Here is a 27,183-nt window from a genome sequence, read left to right as displayed (position 1 = left end):
AACACATTTGATTACAAACGAGGTCAGCTACCTTTTTTCTTCCTCCATTAAGTCTAAATGTTTTAGATACTAGTACTTTGATATATGAGTTATACTTTAACGTACTAATTGATAAATCTTTTATATAAATACAACTGATGGCAAAAGAAAATGAAAGTTTGATATCATTTTCTGCCAGAATGTCTGTTAAATGGATTTCACTACTGTTCCTGCTAGAGCTGGGTTGTTACTTCAGTTGTGGGAGTTGTGGAAAGGTGTTGGTGTGGCCCACTGAATACAGCCATTGGATCAACATAAAGACAATCCTGGATGAGCTTGTGAAGAGAGGTCATGAAGTTACTGTTCTTACATCGAAAGCTTCTATTCTTGTTGACCCTACAAAACCAGCTTCTTTTAATTTTGAAGTTTTCCCAACACAATATGCTAAAGGTCATCTGGAAGCCACTCTCCAAAGACTCCTTGAGGAATGGATATACAAGATGCCAAAAAATTCATTTTGGTCTCATTATGCAAAAATGGAAGAAATTCTTTGTGAATTTTTTATTGTAATTAAAAATTTTTGTAAAGATCTAGTTCTGAACAAGAAGCTAATGAAAAAATTACAAGAAACAAAGTTTGATGTCATCTTTGCAGATGCTATTGGACCCTGTGGTGAGCTTCTGGCTGAAATGCTTCAAGTCCCTTTAGTGTACAGTCTCCGCTTCTCTCCCGGATCTGGACTTGAAAAGTATAGTGGAGGACTTCCCCTCCCACCATCCTATGTACCTGTTGTTCTGTCTGAATTAAGTGACCAAATGACATTCATGGAGAGGGTTAAAAATATGATTCATGTGCTTTATTTTGACTTTTGGTACCAGACAGTATGTGACAAGCAATGGGATGAGTTTTATAGTGAAGTACTAGGTAAGTCATGTTTCCGTTGGTAATAAGATGTCTTAAATGTCCTAATACCTTGAGGAGTAAATTTTCCACTTTACCCAGTGTACTATCTCTCTAATCCCTTGAAAGAGTGAATTGTTAAATCTGATGAATCTAAACTGACTCATTCCTATCATTCAATGTCCATTTTTACATTAGAGCTCCCTCTAGTGTATGGTGTAGTTTTTGACAATCGAATGTGCCACAGGGAGCTTGCCAGGCTCTGCAATGTCATGATTATTATATAATTAATTTTACTATTCCAAGATTGTTCTTTATAATACTTATTCATACTGCATCTTTATTTTAGTAGTCTCTTTTATTTTTAAAAGCAAACATTAGAAATGTAATATCTTGTTCAAGGTGGATGTATCTATTAGAGAGTTAATAGATTTTAATTTTAATTAAGCTATACAATTTTAGTACAACTCTACTGAAACGTTGACGACATTATTTCTCTTTGGTTTCCTTATGTAGCGTATAAAATATTTTGCCTGATTATGTGAAGACACCATTCATTTTGGAGATTGACTTTATTTCAGTAGTACCAACAACTTTACCTTCTAATGAGTACACAGTTTCTCACTACTATGTAACCACAAATCATCTCTTTCAAGTATAAAATCTTTTTTAAAAACTTGATATTAAAAATCCATCAACATTCTTTTAAAATGATATTCACTGAAGAAAGAATCAAAGTTAAGGGTGGCCACTGATAGGTGCCTATATTTTGTAAATATTTCCAATATGCTTGCACTATATTTAACATAAAAATAATATGATGGTCTTAACATGAACCAATTTGGTAGTAAATATAAATAATTTTCCCATAACCTCAAATAAAAATAAATCTCTAATTTATTTGAAAATCCTAGGGCTAAGGAAATATCTTGTTGAATGGTTGAGCTCCACAAGCACCTGTGGGAAGGCATTCCTATTTACAACTGTGTGGAACATCGATAGTTTAATGATCTTTACATCTTATGCTGCACAACTTTCAAAATATACTAATACATGTTTTAATACCTATAGTTTATATTGAACAATAATTCATGATTGTGAATAATATAATCATGTGATTGCATTGAAGATGAGAGTGTTAAACAGACTGATATAGCACTGTAGCACTGCCGTCCCATTGTTCATTGATCTTGCTCAAGCGGGCACCAGTAATCAATGTCTCCATCGTGAAACTTGCAGTCACTATTTTTGGCATAACGAATACGCCATGTGGAGCTTCCCAGGCACTGTGGTGCGGGCTGGGATATTCTCGGTAGCTTTCTGGGCTCTCTGAGAGATATGAGACGGAATCGAACCAAGGTTGGCGGCATGCAAGGCAAATGCCGTACCAGCTGTGCTATCGCTCCACCCAAAGAGACTGACATACAAATAATTATTCCAATAACAAAATTGTTTTATTAAGAAATAGAGAAGAGGGTAGATTGGAGATCACCTTTATGGAGAGACAAATCTCTCTTTAGAATCTCTCTCAGTTCTTCCAGAGGTAAAAACATCCTAACTTCATTTAGAAGATAGAAAGTATGTTAGATCCTCTGCTTTGCTGATATACATGTGTAGGAGTGGATTCTTTCTAGTCATAAACATTTCGGATGCTTCTGTTTGTTTGGGAGTCACACTCAGCTGTGCTCAGGGATTATTCCTGGTTCCAGTCACAGGAGTACACAAAAACCATACTAAGAGATGTGAATCACTCAGGAAAGTCATGTGAAAGGTGAGTGGCCTACACTCTGTATGCTGTACATTTCTCCAGCCCGAGTCATAAACATTTTATAATTCATTATTCATTTACTAATTTTCACAAGTTTTTTCCACTTTACCGAAGGCAAATATACATGATGATCATCATCATAATCCCCTTGATCATCGTATTTCTCGAGCGGTCTCAGTAATGTCTCCATTCGTCTTAGCCCTGAGATTTTAAAAGCCTTTCTCTACTCGTCCTTCCCAACGACGCCACATTAGAGCCTTTTTCAGGGTCAGGGGAATGAGACCCAGATTGTTACTGTTTTTGACATATGAATAAGGCATGGGGAGTTTGTGAGGCTCTCCCATGTGCGCAGGAAATTCTCTGTAGTTTGCCAGTTTCTCCCAGAGGGAGAAGTAGGCTTAAGTAGGCTATAAGCTTCCCAGAGCTTGCTTTTAAGTCTCTAGATGTTGGCTGTTGATAGGACTACACAGCACCAGGGGCAGTCCCTGGATGCGATACTAGAAAATGGAAAATCAGGGAGGAAGAGAACCAGTCCTGATCCGAGCAGCCTTGGAGGTCTCAGCCCCAGGTCCCACACACCTGGGTTCCTCTGCCGGTACCTTCCTACGTGAGACTCATCCAAACTTGTGGAGAGGGGCCTTGAGCATGACTGTGGCTAAGCTCTGGAGGTCTTTGGTCGCTGGGAGGTCCACTCAGAGCGGGGAGGGAAGCTGGAGCCCATCCCCTGGGGGGGACTGTCGGGGAAGATAGCCAGGTGCGTGGGCAAGAGACCCTCTGTGTCACTCTCTCCCAGGAGCTTGCTTTTTTAATTTAAGCTTGCTTAAATATACATGAACCACATACAAATTATAAAAGTATATTATAACAGTGTCTTAGGTATATATTTTTTATCACAGAAGATAGAATTGAAACTGTAGTATTGAATGAAGAGTGTGTTACATCATTCCAATCGTTCCAAGGTCCATATGGAAATTTTCCTGGAATATTCACTTTCCAAACTCTTATTCTTTTTTTTTTTTTTTGCCCTTTTTTTTCCTCTCAGGAAAACCCACTTCAGTATCTAAGATGATGAGCAAAGCTGACTTCTGGCTCATTAGAACATACTGGGATTTTCAGTTTCCTCACCCAATCTTACCAAATTTTGAGTTTGTTGGAGGACTGCACTGCAAGCCTGCCAAGCCCCTACCCAAGGTAAGCCTGGTCCTGTTGTTTTATTTGATTTCACTTTGTAGATTTCTAGTTTTGCAATCTATCTAGATAAGACAGATACTAACAAGCTAAAATAACTTCAAAGTTATTTGCAGTCATCCTACAATTTATTTGCTAGGGCTGGAGCAATAGCGCAGTGGATAGGGCACTCGCCTTGCATGTGGCCGACACGGGTTCAGTTCCTCTGCCCCTCTCAGAGAGCCTGGCAATCTACCGTGAGAATTTCACCCGCATGGCAGAGCCTGGCAATCTACTGGCAGTATCTCACCCGCACTGCAGAGCCTGGCAAGCTACCCGTGGCATATTTGATATGCCAGAAACAGTAATAACAAGTCTCACAATGGAGACGTTACTGGTGTCCGCTTGAGCAAATCAATGAGCAATGGGATGACACTGACTGTAACAGATCACTCCTAAATTTAAACATTAAATCTTCATTAGAAATCAGTTTAGAGTACAGTTGAGTTAGACCAGGAGTGTTCTGTCTTACGATAAATGTGTAGCAATTTTCAATGCTGTATTGCCAGATAAATCTGAAGCAATTTTCAATGTTTTGTTGTCGGTGAGGCTGGAAAGAATGCACAGCAGGTAGGGCGTTTGTATTACATGTGGTCAACTCAGGATCAATTCCTCGGTCACTCTCAGAGAGTTCGGTAAGCTACCAAGAGTATCTCACCTGTACAACAGAGCATGGCAAGCTACCCATGATGTATCTGGGATAATTCTATCCCAATTATCTGGGATAATTTGGCAAAATTCTATATGCCAAAAACAGTAACAACAAGTCTCACAACAGAGACGTTACCGGTGCCCGCTCAGGCAAATTGATGAACAACGGGATGACAGTCATACAGTTCTACAGTGTTTCCAGTGAATGGGTAAAGTCGGGAGCAGAGGAAGTAATCTCATCCCATGCACTGTTGATGGTCTCTTCAGAACCCCGTGCCTTGCACTGTTTGTCTTTTCATAATATCATACATTTTCATATGGTCTCTTCATAATCTGATGGATTCTTTAGCAGTTTCTCCTTTGTTGAGGAGTCTGCCCTTTTCTGGGTAAGGCCTTGGATTTCTGTATATGGGTGGAATTTCGGTTTCTTTTTTGCAAGCAGTAAAATATTTGTATTTTAAAGGATCTGGTCTTCATATTTCTGGGCTACTTTAGGGCTAGGAAATTGCTTTAATTTTACTATTTACCAAAATACATTTATGCAGCAGAAGACAGGTGCTACCTGTCTACTGGCAATATATATATATTGTAGAATAGGATTCTGGTCAAAATTAACTATAAAATTAAAAATGTGTGCTGCATAGGGGCTGTACTTTACCTGTACCTGACCTCTGGCAAGAGCCTGAGGCATGTCATTGCTCCACCTAAATAAATTTTTAACTGGCCATTGATAAATGTCAATGGTAATCAAAAAGCAATAATAATAATAATAATAATAATAATAATAATAAATTCCCTTAAGATATTTATTTCTGATTTTTGATGTGTCAGATTCTGTGTCTCCTCTATGACTATTTTGTGTTCTATTAATGAAGGACCTAGGTCCAAAATACAAGCCTCCTTCTTTGTTTGAGTTCCCTTTGTTGGTTATGGACATATTGAGCATGATGAGGAATTTATTAGGTGCTTGGATGTCCAACCCTCTAGCATAAAGGGTTGAATGAAACGCATTTTATTTTGTCAGACAGCAAGGCTTTGAAGGTATAGAACAAAGATTTTTCTCCAGGCTAATTTTTCATTCTCATAAAAGAGAATTTTAAAAGAGAAGATGAAAGAAAATGTTTTAATTAAATATTATGTGTGAGAAGGGGGAAAGGAAATTCACTCAAAAGGAAAGGAGAGGTTCCCACTGCCTGACCTGCCCGTCGAGCTCCCAGGTCCAGCCTCCCAGCCTCCCTGCCTGCTGTCCCAGCTTGCCCACCCCTGGACAAGTTAGTGTGTCCAGGCGCCTGGCCCATCAAAAATTTTTCTAAGATCTTAAGTTGTGAAGTCAAGTTATTTATGTCAGCCCTTTCTTCCTTCCTGAGAAATGCTTGCAGAGCTATAAATTTTCTCCTTAACACGGCTTTAGCTGCATCCCACAGGTTCTGGTAGCTCCTGTCTTCATTCTCATTTGTTTCCCTATACCTTCTGATTTCTTCCTTGGTTTCCTTCCTGACTCACTCACTCATTGTTCAACATCAAGTTGTTTAATTTCCAGGTGTTTGATTTGGTTTTCTGCATCTATACATGATTAACTTCTATCTTCAGTTCATCATGGTTTGGAAAGATAGCTGTTACAATGTCTAACTTGCTAATTCTGTTGAGTTATGTTGTATGGCCCAGCACAAGGTCTACTCTGGCAAATGTTCCCTGTGCACTGGGAAAGAATGTGTATTCTTTTTGGAGGGGATATAATGCCCTGTATAAATCTATTAACTCTCTCTTTTTTATTGCATCCTTCAAAGCCAGTATTTCCTTGGTGGGATTTAATCTTCTTGTTCTACCCAGAGGTGATAGGGCAGTGTTGAAGTCTCCAATTATGATTGTGTTGCTCACAATGTCCTTCTTAATGTCTGTTAGCAGTTGTTGTAGGAATTTAGCTAGTGCCTCATTGGGTGCATATACATTTGGGAGTCTGATTTTTTCCCAATGTACGTATCCCTTGATTAATAATAAATGGCCTTCACAATCCCTTCTAATCTTATTCAACCAGAAATCTATGTTGTCCGATACTAGTAATGCCATCCCAGCATTTTTGAGGGAGTTGTTTCCTTGCAGGATTGTTTTCCGTCCTTTCACTTTGAGCCTGTGTTTGTTCTGGCTACTCAGATGTGTTTCTTGCAGGCAGCATAATGTTTTGTTCAATCTTTGAATCCATTTCACCACTCTGTGTCTCTTAGTTGGTGAATTTAGACCATTGACATTGAGAGAATTTATTGTTATGGGATTTTGCGCCATCTTTTGGTAAGGGTTTGTTGTGTTTGTAGGAGATTTTCTTGTCTTACAATAACCCCTTTAGTCCTTTTCTTGTGTTTGATTTTTTGTCAATGAATTTCCTTAGCTGTTGTTTATCTGTGAAATAGTGTATGGTTTCTTCGAGGTTGAGTGAGAGTTTAGCCAGATAAAATTTTTTGGTGAAGCGTTCATTTCATTGAGTTTTTTAAGTCCCACGACTGCCTTCAGGGTTGGAGGGTTTCCTCTGACAGGTTTGTTGTGAACCTAAGGGGTGCACCTTTGTATGTGATTTCCTTCTTTGGCCTTGCTGCTTGCAGTATTTATCTCTATCCATGATGTCCATCATTCTAACTATGATATGCCTTGGAGTTTTTCTATTTGGTCTCTTTTAGCTGGCACCCTTCAGGCTCCTTGAGTCTGGATGCACGCATTCTCCAGCTCTTGGAACTTTTCAGCAATAATTTTTTGACTGTGGCTTTTTCACTGGGATTGCTTCCCTCTCCTTCTGGTACTCCAATGATTCTAATGTTGTTCCTCTTGAGACCATCTGCTAGGACTCTGATTCATCCTAGAACTATTTTGAGGTCTCTTCCCATTGTTTGTTGTTGTCCGTAGGCTCCTGCAGCTCATCTTCAAGCTCACTGATTCTGTCTTCCGTTGCAGTCATTCTGTTGTTGAGGACACCCCCTGAGGTTTTTTTTAAATTTATTTATTTTTAATTAGTGCATCACCGTGAGGGTACAGTTACAGATTTATACACTTTTGTGCTTATGCTTCCCTCATACAAAGTTCGGTAACCCATCCCTTCACCAGTGCCCATTCTCCACCACCAGTAAGCCCAGCATCCCTCCCACCCTCCCCGATCCCATCTCCCCCCACCCCACCCTGCCACGGTGGCAGGGCATTCCCTTCTGTTCTCTCTCCCTAATTAGCTGTTGTGGTTTGCAATAAAGGTGTTGAGTGGCCACATTGCTCAGTCTCTAGCCCTCATTCAGCCCGCAACTTTCTTCCCCCACATGGCCTTCGACTACATTATAGTTGGTGATCCCTTCTCTGAGTTGCCCTTTCCCTAGTATGTGAGGCCAGCCTCCAAGCCATGGAGTCAACCTCCTGGTACTTATTTCTACAATTCTTGGGTGTTAGTCTCCCACTCTGTTATTCTATATACCATAGATGAGTGCAATCTTTCTATGTCTGTCTCTCTCTTTCTGGCTCATTTCACTCAGCATGGAACTTTTCATGCTGATCCACTTAAATACAAAATTCATGACCTCCTTTTATCTAACAGCTGCATAGTATTCCATTGTATAGATGTACCAAAGTTTCCTCAACCAGTCATCCGTTCTAGGGCATTCGGTTTTTTTCCAGATTCTGGCTATTGTAAACAGTGCTGCAATGAACATACATGTGCAGATGTCATTTCGATTATACTTTTTTGCCTCTCTGGGATATATTCCCAGCAGTGGTATTGCTGGGTCAAATGGGAGTTCAATATCTAATTTTTTGAGAATCGTCCATATTGTTTTCCAGAAAGGCTGAACCAGTCGGCATTCCCACCAGCAGTGTAGAAGGGTCCTTTTCTCCCCATCCTCTCCAACAGCGGTTGCTTTTGTTCTTTTGGATGTGTGCTAGTCTCTGTGGTGTGAGGTGGTATCTCATGGTTGTTTTGATCTGCATCTCTCTGATGATTAGTGATGTAGAGCACTTTGTCATGTGCCTTTTAGCCATTCGTATTTCTTCCTTGGTAAAATTTCTGTTCATTTCTTTGCCCCATTTTTTGATGGGGTTGGATGTTTTCTTCTTGTAGAGTTCAACCAGTACTTTATATAACATTGATATCAACCCCTTATCTGATGGGTATTGTGTAAATATCCTTTCCCATTCTGTGGATAGTCTTTTTATTCTGGTCACTGTATCTTTTGTGGTGCAGAAGCTTTTTAATTTAATGTAGTCCCATTTGTTGATCTCTGTTTTTACTAGATTGCTTAGTTCCGTGTCACCTTTGAAGATACCTTTATCTTCAATATCTTGGAGGGTTTTGCTGACCTTGTCTTCAATGTACCTTATGGTTTGTGGTCTACTGTTGAGGTCTTTAATCCATTTTGATCTGACTTTTGTGCATGGTGTCAGGTCAAGGTCTAAGCACATTTTTTTTGCATGTGGATGTCCAGTTGTGCCAGCACCATTTGTTAAAGAGACTTTCCTTGCTCCACTTCACATCTCTTGCTCCCTTATCAAAGATTAGATGATCATACATTTGGGGTTGTGTGTAGGGACATTCCACCCTGTTCCATTGGTCTACGGCTCTGCCTTTGTTCCAGTGCCATGCTGTTTTAATTGTTACTGCTTTGTAGTAAAGTTTGAGGTTGGGGAGGGTGATGCCTCCCATCGTCTTTTTCCCAAGAATTGTTTTAGCTATCCTTGGACGTTTGTTGTTCCATATGAATTTTAGGATTACTTGATCCATTTCTTTGAAGAATGTCATGGGTATCCTTATAGGGATCGCGTTGAATCTGTATAATGCTTTGGGCAGTATTGCCATTTTGACAACATTGGTTCTCCCTATCCACGAGCAGGGTATATGTTTCCATTTCCTCATGTCCTCTTTGATTTCATGGAGTAGCGTTTTGTAGTTTTCTTTGTAGAGGTCTTTTACTTTCTTGGTTAAGCTGATTCCGAGGTACTTGATTTTCTGGGGCACGATTGTGAATGGGATTGCTTTTTTCATGTCCCTTTCCTCTGCCTCATTGTTTGCATATATGAAGGCCATGGATTTTTGGGTATTGATTTTGTAGCATGCAACTTTACTGTATAAGTCTATTGTTTCTAAGAGTTTCTTAGTAGAGGTTTTAGGCTTCTCTAGATATAGTGTCATGTCATCTGCAAATAGTGAGAGTTTGATTTCTTCCTTTCCTATCTGGATGTCCTTAATCTCTTTTTCTTGGCTAATAGCTATCGCAAGTACTTCCAGTACTATATTGCAGAGGAGTGGTGAGAGTGGGCATCCTTGTCTTGTGCCTGATCTCAGAGGAAAGGCCCTTAGTTTTTCCCCGTTGAGGATAATGCTTGCCGTAGGCTTATGATAGATGGCTTCGACTATCTTGAGGAAAGTTCCTCCAAACCCCATTTTGGCGAGGGTTTTCATCATGAAAGGATGTTGGATCTTGTCAAATGCTTTCTCTGCAGCTATTGATATGATCATATGGCTTTTATCTTTACTTTTGTTGATATGGTGGATTATGTTGATTGATTTCCGAATGTTAAACCATCCTTGCATCCCCGGGATAAATCCCCCTTGGTCGTGATGTATGATCTTTTTGATGAGTTGTTGGATCCTACTTGCTAGTATTTTGTTGAGGATCTTCGCATCAGTGTTCATAAGGGATATTGGTCTGTAATTTTCTTTCTTAGTGGTATTTTGTTTGCTTTTGGTATTAGGGAGATGTGTGCTTCAACCCTTCCTTCGTGACATTTCTTTTTGTAGCTTTCTTATTGCTGCTCTCATTTCTTCCCGTATTTTCTCAGCCATCTGTTGTATTGTTTCTGTCAGGTCCTCCTTTTATTTAATGGATACCTTTTCAATCATTACGTTGAGCTCATTGAACATCTTCAGGATTTCACCACTAAATTCTTTATTTCACAGCTGAATTTTGTAGGAAATCACTATTAAGGCTTTTGAACTCCTTTCATTGTCCTCTCTTCATGGTGGGGATTTGTGCTGTTTCTTCATGTTATTGTGGTGGTATGGAAGAGGGACCTTCAAGTTCACTATCCCTGTTCCCTCTTGTTGTGAAAAATGAATCAGGATAAGTTTGGTCATGGTAGTCACCTTTTTATTTTCCCCTTCTAGAACATGTCCTTCCTCTCAGATGTTCCTCTAATACTTAGATGAGGCCTCAGATGATGCTTTCGGTGAATGTGCTCTTTTACATTGGGCTTTGCACAGGTATTTGTATTCATTGGCGTTTGGGTGAAATTAGGATAGGCTACTGGCTTGTTATCCTACTGTTTTTTTTTTGATAGCTAGATGTTACTCATGCACATAAATAATGAAGGCTGACTTGTAACAAGAGATTGCTTAGTGTTGAGAAAATAAGTGCGGCCGCTGACCCAAAATAGGCCACGCCCACTTTTCCTTGTCCACAACCCCTGAATATTAGGTCACACCCCTTCCCCACAAGAGCTGGGTCTGAGAAGCAGGCTGGGACTCCAGAAGGGCGGGTTTAGGGACGTCACATACCTGGGCCGGAAGAGATTAAGGCTAAGGTTCTTGGAGTCGACTTGCTGCCAGCCATGGCAGTAGTCTGGAGGGTCGGGGGTGGCTGGGGTAGTCTGGGTTAGATAAGCAGGCATGTATGCAGGAAGGGCAGGTCAAGGGCAAGTAAGGAATTATTCTAAAAGGGGGAAAAGTCTACCATCATCAACGTAGCTCATTCAGAATTCCATCTACAGAAGAGGGAACCGGGATAGACAACTAGAAGTCTCCAACTCTATAGTTGCCTAACAATATGAAGAAACAGCGAAAATCCCCACATTAAAGAGTGGACAAAGAAAAGATTCCAGAAGCCTCAACAGGGGTTACCCACATATAGGACTTCTCACATAAAGAATTTAGAGAGGAAATCTTCAAGATAGTCCATGTACTCAAAAGCAACCATGGAACAGACATCCAATAAATTAGAGGATATAAATGAAACAATGGAATGGTCCACCAAGAAAATTCAAGAAGAAATAAGAGCAGAAATTTCTAATCTACGAACAATAGAGACACAAATAAAGGAATCAGTAGATGAATTAAAAATCTCAGTAGGTGCCCTCAACATTAGCATGGCTACAGCTGAAGACAGAATCCGTGAGTTTGAAGATGAGCTGCAGAAAGCTTACAGGCAACAACAAATAATGGCAAAAGACCTCAAAATGGCTCTAGAGCGAACAAGAGTCCTAGGGGATGATTTCAAGAGGAACAACCTAAGAATCATTGGAGTACCAGAAGAAAAAGGAAGTAACCTGAATGAAAAAAAAAACACAGTTAAAGTCATCATTGCTAAGAAATTCCCAGAGCTGGAGAAGGAAGGCATCCAGATCCAAGGAGACCTAAGAGAACCAGCAAAAAGAGACCCTAATGAAAAGACTCCAAGGCATTTCATAGTCATAATGATGTATGCTGTGGATAGAGACACAATTTTGCAAGCAGCAAGGTCAAAGAAGGAAATCACATACAAAGAAGCACCACTTAGATTTACAGCAGACCTATCAGAGGAAACCCCCCAAGCCCGAAGACAATGGTGGGACATCGTGAGAAAACTCAATGAAATGAACACCTCACAAAGAATTCTTTATTTAGCTATATTATCACTCAAACTTGAAGGAACCATACACTATTTTACGGATAAAAAACAGCTCAGGAGCTTCATAGACTCAAAGCCAAACTTATAACAAGGATTAAAGGGGCTACTATAAGACAAGGAAAAACCCTACAAGAATAACAAACCCCACAGTAAGATGACACAAAACACCATGACAATAATCGCTCTCAATGTCAATGGCCTAAATGCACAAAACAAGAGACACAGAGTGGTAAAATGGATTCAGAAACTAAACCCAACATTCTGCTGCCTACAAGATACACACCTGAACAGTCAGAGCAAACACAGAGCAAAGTGAAAGGATGGAAAACAATCTTGAAAGCAAACACCTCCCACAAAAAAGTTGGGGTGACCATCCTAGTATCCAACAACATAGATTTCAGGTTGAAAAAGATTAGAAGGAACAACAAAGGTCATTTCAATTTATCAAGGGATATGTATAACAGGAATAAATAACATTATTAAACATATTTGTACTTAAGGATTGACTGGCCAAATACTTAAAACAACTCCTAACAGATTTTATGGAGAACATTGCTAGCAGCACAATAGTAGTTGGAGAATTCAACACCACCAGCAATGACCAGAAACTCTCCCAAGGAAGAAATACAAATGGCCAAAAGGCACATGAAAAACTTCTCTTCATCACTAATCATCAGGGAGATGCAAATCAAAACAACTATGAGATTTGTAGTTGTTTCACACCGTAGTCTCACACCACAGAGACTGGCACACAACCAAAAGAACAAAAGCAACTGCTATTGGAGAGGATGTGGGAAGAAAAGGACCCTTCTACACTGCTGGTGGGAATGCCGACTGCTTCAGCCCTTTTGGAAAACAATATAGATTATTCTCAAAAAAGTACATATTGAGCTCCCATTTGACCCAGCAATACTACTTCTGAAAATATACCCCAGAGAAGCAAAAAAGTATAGTTTAAATGACGTCTCCACTTATATGTTCATCGTAGCACTGTTTAAAATAGCCAGAATCTGGAAAAAACCTGAGTGCCTGAGAACAGATGACTGCTTAAAGAAACATTGGTATATCTATACAATGGAATCCTGTGCAGCTTTTAGAAAAAATGAAGTCATGAAGTTTGCATATAAGTGGATCAACATGGAAAGTATCATGCTAATTGAAATGAGTCAGAAAGAGAGAGACATAGAAAGATTGAGCTCATCTGTGGAATATAAAATAACAGAGTGAGAGACTAATACCCAAAAATAGTAGAAATAAGTATTAGAAAATTGACTCCATGGCTTGTAAGCCGGCCTCACATGCAGGGGGAAAAGACAGCTGAGAGAGATGGGGGAACACCAAGTAAAATGAGGTTGGAGAACCTGCTTTGGAAAGGAGATGCATGCTGAAAGTAGACTATAGATTGAACACAATGGCCACCCAATACCCCTATTTCAAACCACAACACCCAAAAGGAGAGAGAGAACAAAATGGAATGCCCTGCCATGGAGGCGAGATGGGGTGTTGGAGATGGAATTGGGGGGTGGGAGGGATACTGGATTCATTGGTGGTGGAGAATGGACACTGGTGGAGGGATGAGTTCTCAAGCACTTTATGACAGAAACACAAGCATGAAAATGAGTAAATCTGCAACTGTACCCTCACGGTGATTCAATAATTAAAAAATAAAAATTTAAAAAATTTAAAAAATAAATATTTTTTTAAAGGGAAAGAGAGCATCCTTACAAAACAGAGGGTAGATCCCTAATAAAGGAATAAAAATAAACAATCCAAGTTGGAGTGTGCAAGTGAACCCAACTGCACTGTACAGTGGAACAGGAAACTGGGACACACTAGAGAGGAACAAGTCAGTCTGGACCCATACAACTACTCATATGTTCTGAAACATCCCCTTCTGAAAATTGCAAGAAATACAGGGTTAACGGAAACCTATGGCCAGGAACTAATCAACAGCCACCCTGACATAACCAAATACAGGAAAACAAAAGCAGAGAAGCAAATGAAACCTGTAAAAGAAACATCCAGTGAGCATCCAAGTGTTTCCCAATAGGGCCCCTTTCCCTTTAAGGAAATTCTATATTCTGTTTCTTGCTTTTCACTCCTTCCATTCTAATCTGTCTGCAAGAGCACAGAAACCTAGAAAAGTACACTCTAAAACAGGGTTGTAACACTACAGTAGTTTTATAAAGACACTTCAAGATCCCTTGGATGGGGGCTTGTGGGACCAATCAGAATCCTTTGCTAGGACTTTGTTAAGGGAAAATGGCAGTCTCCATTAAGAATCTCGATATGATACTTGTTCGTAATGAATCTTCCCCTGACGGGTCTATTTATATGTTGTGGTCTTAGGTTTGAATTATTCTTCCCCCTAGGCCTGTGGCAGCAACTTCCAAACATAATTTTGGTATTTTCTGACCTTCTAAAATTTGGGGGCCAAGACAAGTTCTACTTTGCAACTTCATAAGAAAAAAATGAAAGTAATTTTTTTTTTTTGCTTTTTGGGTGACACCCAGTGATGCTCAGGGGTTACTCCTGGCTCTGCACTCAAGAATGACTCTTGGCTGTGCTCAAGGGACCATATGGGATGCTGGGAATCGAACACGGGTCGGCTGTGTACAAGGCAAATGCTCTACCCCCTGTGCTATTGCTCCAGCCCCAGTGAGTTTTCTTCTAACAATGGAGGGAAAGATAAATATCTGTATAATCACAATACACAATTATACTAGTAGTTTTCATTATTAATATTCTTAAACAAGATTTAAAACCACATCAGTAATGTAAATAAGTCTTAGTTTTAGCATATTAAGGTAGTTTTTTTCTGAAGTATTTTTGATTTCATTTATTAGATTCTCCCACAATATGTATGCTACCTATGGAAGTAAAAAGATATATGGCAAATTATGCCCTGATTCTTTAAAAGGTTAGAATGTTAACTTCATTATATCCACAAATAAAATTCTATTGACAAATATAATCAGAGATTAAAAATTTCTGAGTTATGTAAAACATCAAATATTGAGTTTATTCTAAATAACCATAAGAAATTTATAACACTTTACGTTTATATACACATTATAACATATTTTTGCAATTGTATGGAATGAAGACATTAAGGGATGAAATTTTCAAAATACTTATGTAAATGCATATTTTATTATAAAACATATTAAACAGCAGTATTTTATAGGGGCAGGAGTGATAGCACAGTGGGTAGGGTGTTAGCCTTGCACGCAGCCGACCCAGGTTCGAATCCCAGCTTCCCATGTGGTCCTCTGAGCACCGCCAGGAGTAATTCCTGAGTGCAGAGCCAGGAATAACCCCTGTGCATTGCCAGGTGTGACGCAAAAAGCAAAAAAAAAAAAAAAAAAACCCACATATTATAAAGAACTTATTTCTAGGGAAAATAAATGACACATTTTTTCTTTCTGGTGCTTTTTTGAACTTTTCCAAATTTCTTATGCTGTGGATCAGCTATTTTTTTACAAAGATGTCTGAGTTTAATTATTGGTATAGGTTTCTAGGATCACACAGATTATTGTGTCAACCATTGAAAAGTTCTGTGAATAATACTGTCAGTATGAAATTACAATTTTGCCAAATTATTTGTATTGATAATTGCTTTTAGTGTGCTTACTTTAATGTGACACTGAATAGCAGTGATTAAAATAAAATCATCTCTGCCTACAACACATGTCACTGTCACTGTTATCCCGTTGCTCATCGATTTGTTCAAGCGGGCACCAGTAAAGTCTCTCATTGAGAGACTTATTGTTACTCTTTTTGGCATATCCAATATGCACGGGTAGCTTGTCAGGCTCTGCCATGAGGGCTCATTACTCTCGGTAGCTTGCCGGGCTCTCTGAGAGAGGCGGAGGAATCGAACCATGTGAAAGGTGAACGCCCACTGGCTGTGCTATCGTTCTAGCCCTACAACGCATTAAATAACATAAATGATTTGTGATAATGATGAGACAATATGACTATAAATGAAATTTGTTCCTATTTTGTTCCTCTGCCCAAAATCTATAATAACAATTATAAAAGTAGAAAGTCTCAGAATATTTCCTAAGCTCATCTGCTCCCTTCAAATTCCCATTATTTCTAATACATTGATTATAACAATTAATTTATAAAAATAAACACAAAATTGATATCATGCCAAATAAATTTCAAATAAAATCATATATAGTCTAGCAATATTTTGCTATGCATCAAAAAATTAAAATTAGAAATTCAGTGAGATATTTGAACACCTAGCTTCTTTGCATTTTTATGAACAAATTTCAAAATGGGGAAGCAAACCATTTATCCTGAACAGACAAAACAACATATTATACACATGTACAATAATATGTCTTTGAGAATTACAAAGGGAAGACATCCTAACACATTCTTATCATGAATGAATATTCAGGACCAATTTCAGATGACGAAAACAAAAATCACTTTTGAGGTATCTAGACATCAAAACTTACAAACAGCAAGTAGAATGATCATTAACATGGAATGATGATGAATAAATGGAAATTATTGCTCTATGGTTTAGATTCCAGTTGTATTAATAAGAAGATGCCTGGAGGTTATTTACATAAATGTGGAAATATAAATAATACCAACACTTGCAAATTGCTTCTTTAGGATGACAATATACAAATGTAATCTTGTTCAGTCTCTATGGAAAATAGCATTGAACCTTTGTAGGGAAAAAGAAAACATGTACAAATGCAGTCTTGTTCGGTCTATGGAACAGAGAATTGAACCTTTGTAGGGAAAAAAAACTAAACTTGAGTTCTTATATGATCTAGTGATTTTAATTTCTTAACATATACCCCCAAGACATGAAAAATTTATTCAAAAATTATGCACACCTATGTCCATGGCCCCTCTACTTAAAGTAGTCAAAATGTGAAAACAACCAATGTTCATTGTAGGATGAATGGACAAAGAAGTTTGGGTTTATAAGCATTATGAAGTACTTCTCAGCTATTAGAATAGGTGAAACCTTTTGTTACAAGCTAGATGGAGCTAGAGAGGGTTATGTTAAACAAACTTATTCAGAGAAAGAACAAAAACTGATGACTTCATGCATGTGGCATACGAAGAAATGAATAAAAAGCATGGAAAGTATGTATTTGCAACAAAGTTTGGACTTTGAAACAGAATTGAGAAGACCAGTTGATGGTAGAACAGGAAAAGGAGTGGAGCTGAGTAAATGTGACTCTAAGGCAGTGATGGGGGTAAACAATGATGGCAGAGCAGTAAGTATACCAAACGCACAAATGCAAACACGATTTCTACCATCTTGTCTCAACTACCTGAAAAAGGGGAAAATTCTAAGCTGCCAAATTTCATGTCTTGAGTATTCTACCATATTTTTTAAAGGTCATAAACAATTTCTAAAATACTTGATGTTCTCTCCTTATACTATTTTTGTATCAATTCTTTTAATATTGTTTGATATTATGCTGACCTTCAATAATGGGACAAATTCTCTCATTACAGGACATGGAGGAGTTTGTCCAGAGCTCTGGAGAAAATGGTGTTGTGGTGTTTACTCTGGGGTCAATGGTCAGTAACATGCCCGAGGAGAGAGCCAATGTGATTGCATCAGCTCTTGCCCAGATTCCACAAAAGGTTAGGTAATATTAACACACAATGTGTAACAAAAAACTAACAATGTGTCTTCTAAATCTGTATAAATCTATATAAAAATAATACATGAATGCACAATTGTGATAAGTCTGATTCAACTTATATATCTTATATATCTATTCTAACAAAAATGTATATGACACTTGCTAAAGTTATAAAAATGATACTTTTAAACCATATTAACATTAACGTTGAGATATACTTTATTGGTAAACTTAGGTGAATGGTTATTATAAAAACATTTTGGGATAGGAATAGAAATATCAAATTCTTCCCTGTCACTTGTACGTTTTAGCAGAAAATATGACAGGATAAAGCATTGCAGATGTTATCAGTAACGTAGCATTAATCAAGGATTAATAAGTAGTGTTTTGAAACACCACTATCAATGTTACTCAGAGTGAAATTTATGGATAGAAGAATCAGCATTAAAAGGTCTGGAGCAATAGTACAGCAGGTAGGGCGTTTGTCTTGCATGCGGCTGACCCGGGTTCGATTCCCAGCATCGCATAGGTCCTCTGAGCACCACCAGGGGTGATTCCTGAGTGCAGAGCCAGGAGTAACCCCTGTGCATTGCCAGATATGACACATAAAGCCAAAAATAAATAAATAAAAATATGCCTACTCTGCAAAAACTGAAGATGTACACCACACCACAAACCTTTCTAAAATTTATTTATTTATTTATTTATTTATTCATTTATTCATGTGGGCTGGGGGAAACACCCAGTGCTGCTCAGGGCTTATTCCAGGCTCTCACTCAGGAATCACTCCTGGAGAGGTTTGGGGGATTTTCCGTAGAGCCAGGGATTAAACACAGGTCAGTTGCATGCAAGTAAGTGCCCTGCCTACAATACTATCAATCCAGCCCCAACATGTACTTTTTTAGTCTATTATCTTATATTGTTCTTGCTTGCATCTGTGTTTATATTTGAAAAAGATATAAAGTCACTTAAACATGCACATGGCAAGGAAAGGTTTTTCATTTGCTGACTATAATTCAGATTTTAAGAATTTCTGGGTAATTTCCCAAATAAGAATCTTTTGGTATTGTACATAAAGATTTTTGGCTGTACATATTTGATCTAATACCTATTTAATTAATTATATTTATGCTATAATGATAAGTGGTTTCTATAATGGTAAGTGGAATGAAGTGATGACAATTCTGGATTGATTTTTTGCTTATTCCATTATTTATTGCCAATTCCTCTCCTTTACAATGAGAATGTCCAAGCACAAAATATTTACCGATGTATTTTTTTAAAGTTTTCTTGAACTGAGATACACAGTTACAAAGTTGTTCATGATAAAGCGTTTGTCATACAATATGTAACAATATTCTGGACACATAAAAATATTACTTCCCAAAGAATTTTCTTATACATTTCCTGTAGTGAGCAAGCAAAAAGGCAGTGCATTTTATAAACAAAAATTATTTTATAAAAAATCATTATTTATTTAACTAATTTATAGTATGGACAAGCTATTTAAAATCATACGATATAAATTTCCGATAAAACAATTTATCAGAAGGTATATTTAAGTAAATTTCTTTTGTAATACTGTGGGAAAAAAAGTTGTTTTATATGACATTGAGAGAGAATTACAATAAATACCTAACAATAAATATGTAGTTCTTACTAATTTCATACTTTCTCCTAAATTGAATTACAAAGTTTATTATTGATAATATCATCTGTTAATTGGCTCTGTTAAAAACGCCATTATTATATGCACATTTTAATACAAATATACACACAGTGAATCCATTTATATTATACCATATGTTTTATTTTGCGGAGCAGGGCACACCCAGTGATGCTCAGGGACTATTCCTAGTTCTGTTCTCAGGGATCACCCCTGGCTGTGCTTGGGGCGGGGGTGGGAGGGTCCCCCCCACTTCCTTAAGGGATGCTGATGATTGAACCTCACTGAACCTCATTGTTCATTGTATGCAAGTTATAAGCCCTATCCACTGTAAAATTACCCAACTTATGTGTTTTCTATAGAGAATAGTATGAAATCTCTTGTGGGTTTAGCATTTAAACATACTATAATTTTGACATTTGACTAGTAGATTAACACATTTTCTTAATATTCACAGGTTATATGGAGATTTGATAGCAAGACACCAGATACTTTAGGGGCAAATACTAGGCTATATAAGTGGATCCCCCAGAATGACCTTCTTGGTAAGTTTCTGAAACATAAATATTGATATGAAAGTAATTCCAAATGTATTGTCAATTCACAAGGAAACAAAATTATTATGTATTTATTAGCTAATAATAACAGTATATGCTTACTTATAATATGCTTTCTTAATATATAGGCACTTGCTATTATTTTCAAAGAACTCAATGGAAATTTAGTTATCACTAATACTATGTGATAACTCTAACACATAGTTGCCCATTATGTAGTTTTGAATATATTTAGAAAGCTAAATAAAAACACATGGTTTAAATATTTTCATAGAAAAATTAATGACTGAAAGTAAAGCACAAAGAGTCCGGGAATTTAATTTGAAGGACTGGTGTGCATGACTCAACGCTCAACGCTCTGTGTTTGGTCCTGACAACACATGAGCACCAGACCCTGTTGATTGAAGCCCTGAAAGAAACCACGATCCCAGTACTGCCGCATCTCTTACCAGGCACAGAAGCTTCAGGCCCCTGCTACCTAGACAAGCATCAGGAGACCCGGAATTAAATTAATTTTTTTAAGTACAAATAAAACTACAATGAAAGATGGTAGTATTTGAAAATGTTCTTTGCCTATGTGTGTCCAACATATTTTTTACCCTTCCTGCACATTGGATAACAAAAATATTTAAAGATACACCAAAGTAATGACAAACTGACTATTCATGCTATGTGCATGACTATTCATGTCTTGACCATGACCAATCTCTTCAGTTAGGCAAAGTAAAGTAATCCGTAGTTTTTATATAGTGAAATTACTCTGAGTCTCTAAGGTTGAACTATGATGTTTTATTTTTCTAACAACACCTGAAAATAGGCTCTTGTGAACAATTAATAGGAATTAGTGGCGTATTTGCTCTCCAATGTCTGTCCAATGCCCTAATTTTTAATCCTGCCTGGCCTTTCTACTAAGTCATGGTTTATGTCTGAGTATATTTTTATACCCACTACGTTTTCACTTACTTATTTCCTGATCAGGCAAAAACATTAAAACCAGATTAATAATTAATATAGGGGCTGGAGAATAACACTGCAGTCACAACTCACTTGGGTTCAATCCACAGCACCTGAAATGATCCTCTGAGCAGTGGCGGGGGTGATCCCTGAGCATAGAGCCAGGAGTAAGCCCCGAGAACCACCCTGTGTGGAAAAAAAAATTAAAAAACACACCCTTTTCATTTGATTTGTTCGCCTGAAAAACTTGGTTCTATTTTGTAACTCAAAGTAAATAGGTGTTCTTCATTTCTTTATCTGGCAAACTAAAATATCCCAGCTCTGAGATCTGAAAATGCATTAATTTTGTGTAAAACTATGATCTGAATACAATGTCTACATCATTGTCTTGTTCGATCCTTTCATTTCTTTACCCAGAGAGTGATTATTTCCTAAAATTCTCTCGATTTTAGGTCATCCCAAAACCAAAGCTTTCATCACTCATGGTGGGACCAACGGCATCTATGAGGCAATTTACCACGGGGTGCCTATGGTGGGCATTCCCCTGTTTGCGGATCAGCCCGATAACATCGCTCATATGCAGGCCAAGGGGGCAGCTCTCAGGGTGGACTTTGAAACAATGTCAAGCTCAGATTTGCTCAATGCATTGAAGACAGTCATCAATGATCCTTCGTGAGTATCACAACATTTTAATAGAGAATATTGATACATAGGTAATTTTCTCAGTTGTACGCCTTATGTTAGTTTCAGAGATTAATTAAGAAATTGCTAACATGACTAAACCCGTAATAAGTGAGATATTTTCCTCAAACATTTATGAAAATCTTGCATTTTAGCCCCATTGACTTTGAGGTAAGTGATTATTGCAAAAATTTCCTCTGTGAACAAATGTAAAGATCCCTTAGGTAATTGTAAGAGGTCAGTTTTACAACTACTGAAAAAACCAAAGAAGTAAAAACTAAGAACTTAAAGTATCAATGTCTGTATCACTGTGAACCCATTGCTCATTGATATGTTTCAGCGGGCACTAGTAACGTCTCCATCATGAGACTTGTTGTTACTGTTTTTGGCATAGCAGCAAATATTACTTTAAGCCAGAGTCAAAATTTTGAAGCTTTCAATGCTACTTTGTCTTAGTAAATAATTTCAATTATTATTATATTAAAAGGTTTCAACAGAGAAATATTTTAAATAGTATCCAACTAAGTACATGCAATAATGTATGTACTATGTTACAGAGAGATGAAATTATCACTCTGACCTAAGTTTTGGACATTTTCAAAAGCCCTCAAAAATATTACAGTTGAAAACACCCTTACCACTTCCACAAGTCAGGCATTAATCTATACTCTGTCTCTATAAATTATTTTATTATGTGCATTTTATACAAAATATATAATCTTATGTAACAAACTTTTTTATTTAATATAATACTTTAATTTCATATTCATGTGATAATTATGCATTGCTAGAAAGTAGTGTCAGTGGCCTAGGAGATAGTACAGTAGTAAGGTGCTTGCTCTGCATGTTGTCTGCCTGGGTTTGGTACTTTCCACCCATATGCTTTCTTGAGGAAGCCTGATCCTTGAGTGCAGAGCCAGGTGGACGGCTTAAGCATCACTGGGTGTGAACAAACACCCCCCCCCGCAAAAAAATGTTAAACAAACTTAAAAGTAGTGTATGCTCAAGATTATTTATTTCCGAGAGAAATTTGGTATAGGTGTCTTTTCATTGGTGACAAAACAACGAGTCCTCTTGCCAATGCACAAACAGATCATCTATAAATGATCTGCCAGCATTAATATAAAAATTCTTTCCCACTAATGACATACTTAGTTTCAAAAATGTTGAATACAATTTCCTCTAATAGACTTGATATTACATCTTACAATCCATTTCATTTATAATTTCTTTGAAACTATAAAATTCCAATTTAAGTAATCTATCAATGCAGATCCCCCAAATGTAGTACTGCATGTGTAAGCCCACAATTTTACTTTGATTCATATATATGACAGTTAAAAGTCCCTTCAGGTGAACAATTTTTTTTTTTTTATTGAATCAACATGTGGAAAGTTATAAGGCTTTCAGGCTTAAGTCGCAGTTACACAAAGCTTAAACACCCATCCCTTCACCAGTGCATATTTACTGCGGTATTTCACTTCTCTCAATGTGCCCTTTGGGGCTCTTCCTTAGGTATAAGGAGAATGCCATGAAACTAAGGGCAATTCAACGAGATCAGCCAGTGAAGCCTCTGGACAGGGCGGCCTTCTGGATCGAGTTCGTCATGCGCCACAAAGGAGCCAAACACCTGCGGTCCGCCTCCCACGGCCTCACCCTGCTCCAGTACCACTCTCTGGACGTGATCGGCTTCCTGCTGGCCTGCGTGGCAGCTGCCCTGTGGCTCATCACCAAATGCTGCCTGTGCTGTTGCCGGCTGTTTTCTAAAGCAGGGCAGAAGGAAAAGAGGCACTAGTTTCATATGATGCCCTAAGCTGCTCTCTCTCACAGAGAGGACCCCTTCGGTTTGTTTCAGAGAGAAGAGGGTGCAGGTCTCTATTCACTGGTGACAAAATTATTCTCTTAAGTTGTCATGTCAAGCTTTGCTTTCAAACTATTTCCCTCCATTTGAGGTCAGAAATATGTGATTTTAAGAAAAAAGAAACAGCAGCCAATAAGGGAAAATAAAATATATGCTTAGATATTGAAATGCATTGACTCCATTTTTTTTAAATGTATAAAATAGCATTGAGCCAAAATGATGTTTAGTTATAAGGTTTGTCACAGGTTTTTTCTATACAACTCCACTATAAAAGAGGTACACTATTAAGGAAATCACTTGTCACTTGTCATCACTTATCATCCCGTTCATCTTCGATTTGCTCTAAGTGGGTGCCAGTAACATCTCCATTCATCCGTGTTGCATGCTAGAGTAGCCCAGTGGTATATGCTTGGTCCAGAAACATGAAAAGCCTCAAACCGTTCATTCAGGGTTTTGATGAAGAAGTCTGACCATCTCGTAGGTTGGTGGCCACGCAGTCTTTTGACGTCCCTCGGAATCTAATCAGTAACAGCTCTAGTCCAGCAGTCGTCTCTAATCCGCATTATGTGTCTGGCCTATCTGATTTTCAACGCCTTGGCAAAAGAGACAGTGTCCCTGATTCTGGGTCATCAACAGAGTTCGGAACAACGGATTCCTTCTCTCACTTGAGTGAAACGTGATACTTCAAGCATAGCTCTTTCCATTGCTCTTTGGGAGACCAAATAGCGTTCTCATCCTATTTGTGTAGGGCCCAGGTCTCTGAGGTGTATGTTAGTGTAGGAATTAAAAAAATAAGAAGGAATAAATTGCAATGGTAGAATATTGTTAAATAAAAAAAGCTTATTTAATGTTTCTCAAATCAATCTGGTGATGCACATAACAACAAAGGGTTAGTACATATTTTATGCCAGGAAAAAGTGAAAACCAAGCAGCAAGAAATTAAACTTTTAAGATGCTGATGAATAGGTTATTTATAGAAACAAAAAAATTTCATTAAACTACAAACTGATTTAAGATATAAATATTTTGGAAAGGTGAATATTTCAAAATAGAGTGAAAATATATTTTAAAATTAGTGTCTCCTCAAATTTAGGATATATGCCTCAAAGTAGTGTTAGATATCATTGCATTTCTTATTTTACTTTCCATAATAATAAATGTTTGAATTTTTTTAACTTTTCTTCTATTATGGGAGCATCTGCATGCTTTCTTTGGACAAATTACATTTTCTCTTCAATTGCCCTTTTTTTGATGAAGTAACTTATTTGAGGGTGTAGGTTGTCAAATTATTTTTTTTAATTTATTTTATTGAATTACCATGTGGAAAGTTACAAAGTTCTCAGGCTTATGTCAAACACCCATCCCTTCACCAGTGCTCATATTCCACCACCAATAAAAACAAAAACAAAACAAAACAAAACAAAAAACCAGTATACATCCCACCTCTCACCCCCAACTCCCCCCACTGCATAACTGCTAAATTTCACTTCCTTTTCTCTTTACCTTGATTACATTTTATATTTCAACACAAAACTCACTATTGTTGTTGGAGTTTCAACACAGACTCACTATTTTTGTTGGAATTTATCCCCCAAGAATACAGCTTTATTGACAAGGAAATATTGATAATTAGTTTTCCATTGATGAGAATGAAGAGATAAAAATGTCTTATATAAAAAATTTTAAAATAGGTTTACAATTTCTGTATTTTAGTAATTAAGTCCAGGGAGATTTAAGTTGGAAATTGAATCATTTCCCTTTCTGGAGCAGCATGGAGCAAAAGCTTAGTTCATAGTCTGCATACATGGTTGCAAGCACTCGCTGGAACCCCAAGTCATATAGCTCGCTCTGGCTCCTGCTCGTTCTGCATCCATGCGGCTGTGCAAAGGCATGGCCACCCGGGTCGAATCTCGGCCCTTGTCAAATTATTAAGATACGTTTACTAGCACCTCAATTCCATTTAAGATAAAGGATTTGCATATATATTCTCTTTTAATTATTTTTTAAATAATTAAAAAATTTTATCTCTTACCATTTTTATCTTTTTCCTTTTTGAAGGTGTCATGTATTGTTTTTCTCAATACAGTGTAAAACTTGAACAAATTGTCAATTTAGTTTTTATATAAGGGAGAATAGTAGTCTCTTACATCCTTCAAGTCGTTCCTGAGCTTTCATCACTACCCTGAAATCAGGGGAAATGACCCACTTCTTCAATTTCTGCTGTAATGTAAGTCAGTAATTGTAAGGGTCTAGTTTCTTGCACTCTTGAGTGATTGTATCTGGTCACAATGTGCAGATTTCCCTCAGAGATTGGGCTGATACGGGGCATTTGCCATCACAATTTGATTGACCTTTAAAAAAATGTCTGACCATGCTATACCAGATAGTCACAGCTTGACTATTAATACGCTGTCCTTCCACTAACTTGGGTTCATTTGATTCTATTTCTGAAGAATTTTCACTTGCTCTCGTCCACCAAAGAGGGACTATATCCAACAAATGCTGTGTTTACTTGAGTCAGTCTGTCTCAAAGGCACTAGATTGCCAGTAAAGCATTCAAGAATTCATGTCCCAGAGTTGGGCCTTCTGAGAGACACCTGCTAAAAGTTCAAGCAATCAACTGAAGATAGACTATTTGCATTGAAGTCATTTGTAAAGGGAAGGGATAATCCTGATATCTCTAACTAGAAAATTTTAACTGAGTCTTTTTTGTCTCCATCCGGAAGAGGCATAAAGGCACTCCCCTGGCTGAAGCAATATCTTTGCCTTCTACCTTATGCGCTTCTTTTACCCTGAAGATCAACTGTTAGCCTGCTGCTTCTCTGGGTTTCTCTGCACAGAATGCAGAATTCAGAGTGTTTACTTTTTGTTGTGTTTCAGGGAGTAAGATTATTGGGTTAAGGGTTGGGCATGGGTGAACACTGAGAGCAGAGTCCAGGGATACCTAGTAAAGAGCTCTGGAGTGGAGTTATTTCTGTGACTTAATATGAAGAGAGCTTTGTCAGAAGTTGCCCAAGAGTCAATAATTGAGCTTCATTCACCCAAATCTACTAAAACCAGGGCTTGTAGATTGCTCGGGGAGCAGTGCGATCAGATTATTTTATAGCTCTGTTATAGACCTATAAAAGATAGGTCTATAAAGCCCCGAGTGTTTGACTGGGAACTCCCAAAAAGACCCATTCTCCCTCATGCCCGTGTAAGGATAGAGGATTGTTCAGATTAGAAAGCTAACGTAGGAGCAGAACTAAAACAATCCCGGAGGCCAACTGAACTACTTTGGACATGAGCAGCTCCCAGAAATGCCTCCAGATTGTGAACTGAATCACTGCCCCATGCAGTGCTAGGAGGGCAGGGATTCTTTCTCAACCCTTCCTTCCTGGGAACAGCATGGCGATTGCAGCTTTTTGAGCACAAAATGGAGGTACCATCTCAGCTGCCACAGGACGTGCAGGAGATCCCAGGGGGTGGGGAATACCGGCCTTGCCATCTGCCAATATTGAAGCTTAACAGTCACAAGTGTGCTGCCTTTCCGCTGCTGCTGCTTCACGAGCACGATCCCAGAGGCCAAGTGAACTACTTTGGACACAAGCAGCCACCGCCCAATGCAGCGCCGCCAGGGGTAGGGTTTCTCTCTCTCCAAGCTTTTCCATTTTATGAGCACCACAAAGGGAAGTAAAA

The 27,183-nt window shown here is 38.1% G+C and overlaps 1 protein-coding gene across 1 annotated transcript; it reads left to right on the top strand.

Annotated features, from left to right (window-relative positions):
• Positions 1 to 179: 179 nt before the first annotated feature.
• On the top strand, positions 180 to 23,439 carry LOC101557762 (UDP-glucuronosyltransferase 2B31-like). The gene is made up of 6 exons (XM_055140010.1): positions 180 to 903; positions 3,690 to 3,838; positions 17,653 to 17,784; positions 19,910 to 19,997; positions 21,416 to 21,635; positions 23,160 to 23,439. Exons 1-6 carry the CDS (start codon positions 180 to 182, stop codon positions 23,437 to 23,439), a joined length of 1,593 nt encoding a protein of 530 aa, XP_054995985.1.
• The last annotated feature ends 3,744 nt before the right edge of the window (positions 23,440 to 27,183 follow it).

This window comes from Sorex araneus, chromosome 5, assembly GCF_027595985.1.
Source record: "Sorex araneus isolate mSorAra2 chromosome 5, mSorAra2.pri, whole genome shotgun sequence".
In the NCBI taxonomy this organism is placed as follows: Eukaryota; Metazoa; Chordata; class Mammalia; order Eulipotyphla; family Soricidae; genus Sorex; species Sorex araneus.
This window is presented reverse-complemented; position numbering and strand designations above follow the sequence as displayed.

What these genes read in the sequence shown, in the direction of transcription:
- LOC101557762 (XM_055140010.1), top strand. Translation starts at nt 180, where the DNA reads ATGTCTGTTAAATGGATTTCACTACTGTTCCTGCTAGAGCTGGGTTGT. An exon ending in CTGCCAAGCCCCTACCCAAG is followed by an intron (nt 3,839 to 17,652) that starts GTAAGCCTGGTC and finishes CTCTCATTACAG; the next exon opens with GACATGGAGGAGTTTGTCCA. An exon ending in CCCCCAGAATGACCTTCTTG is followed by an intron (nt 19,998 to 21,415) that starts GTAAGTTTCTGA and finishes TCTCGATTTTAG; the next exon opens with GTCATCCCAAAACCAAAGCT.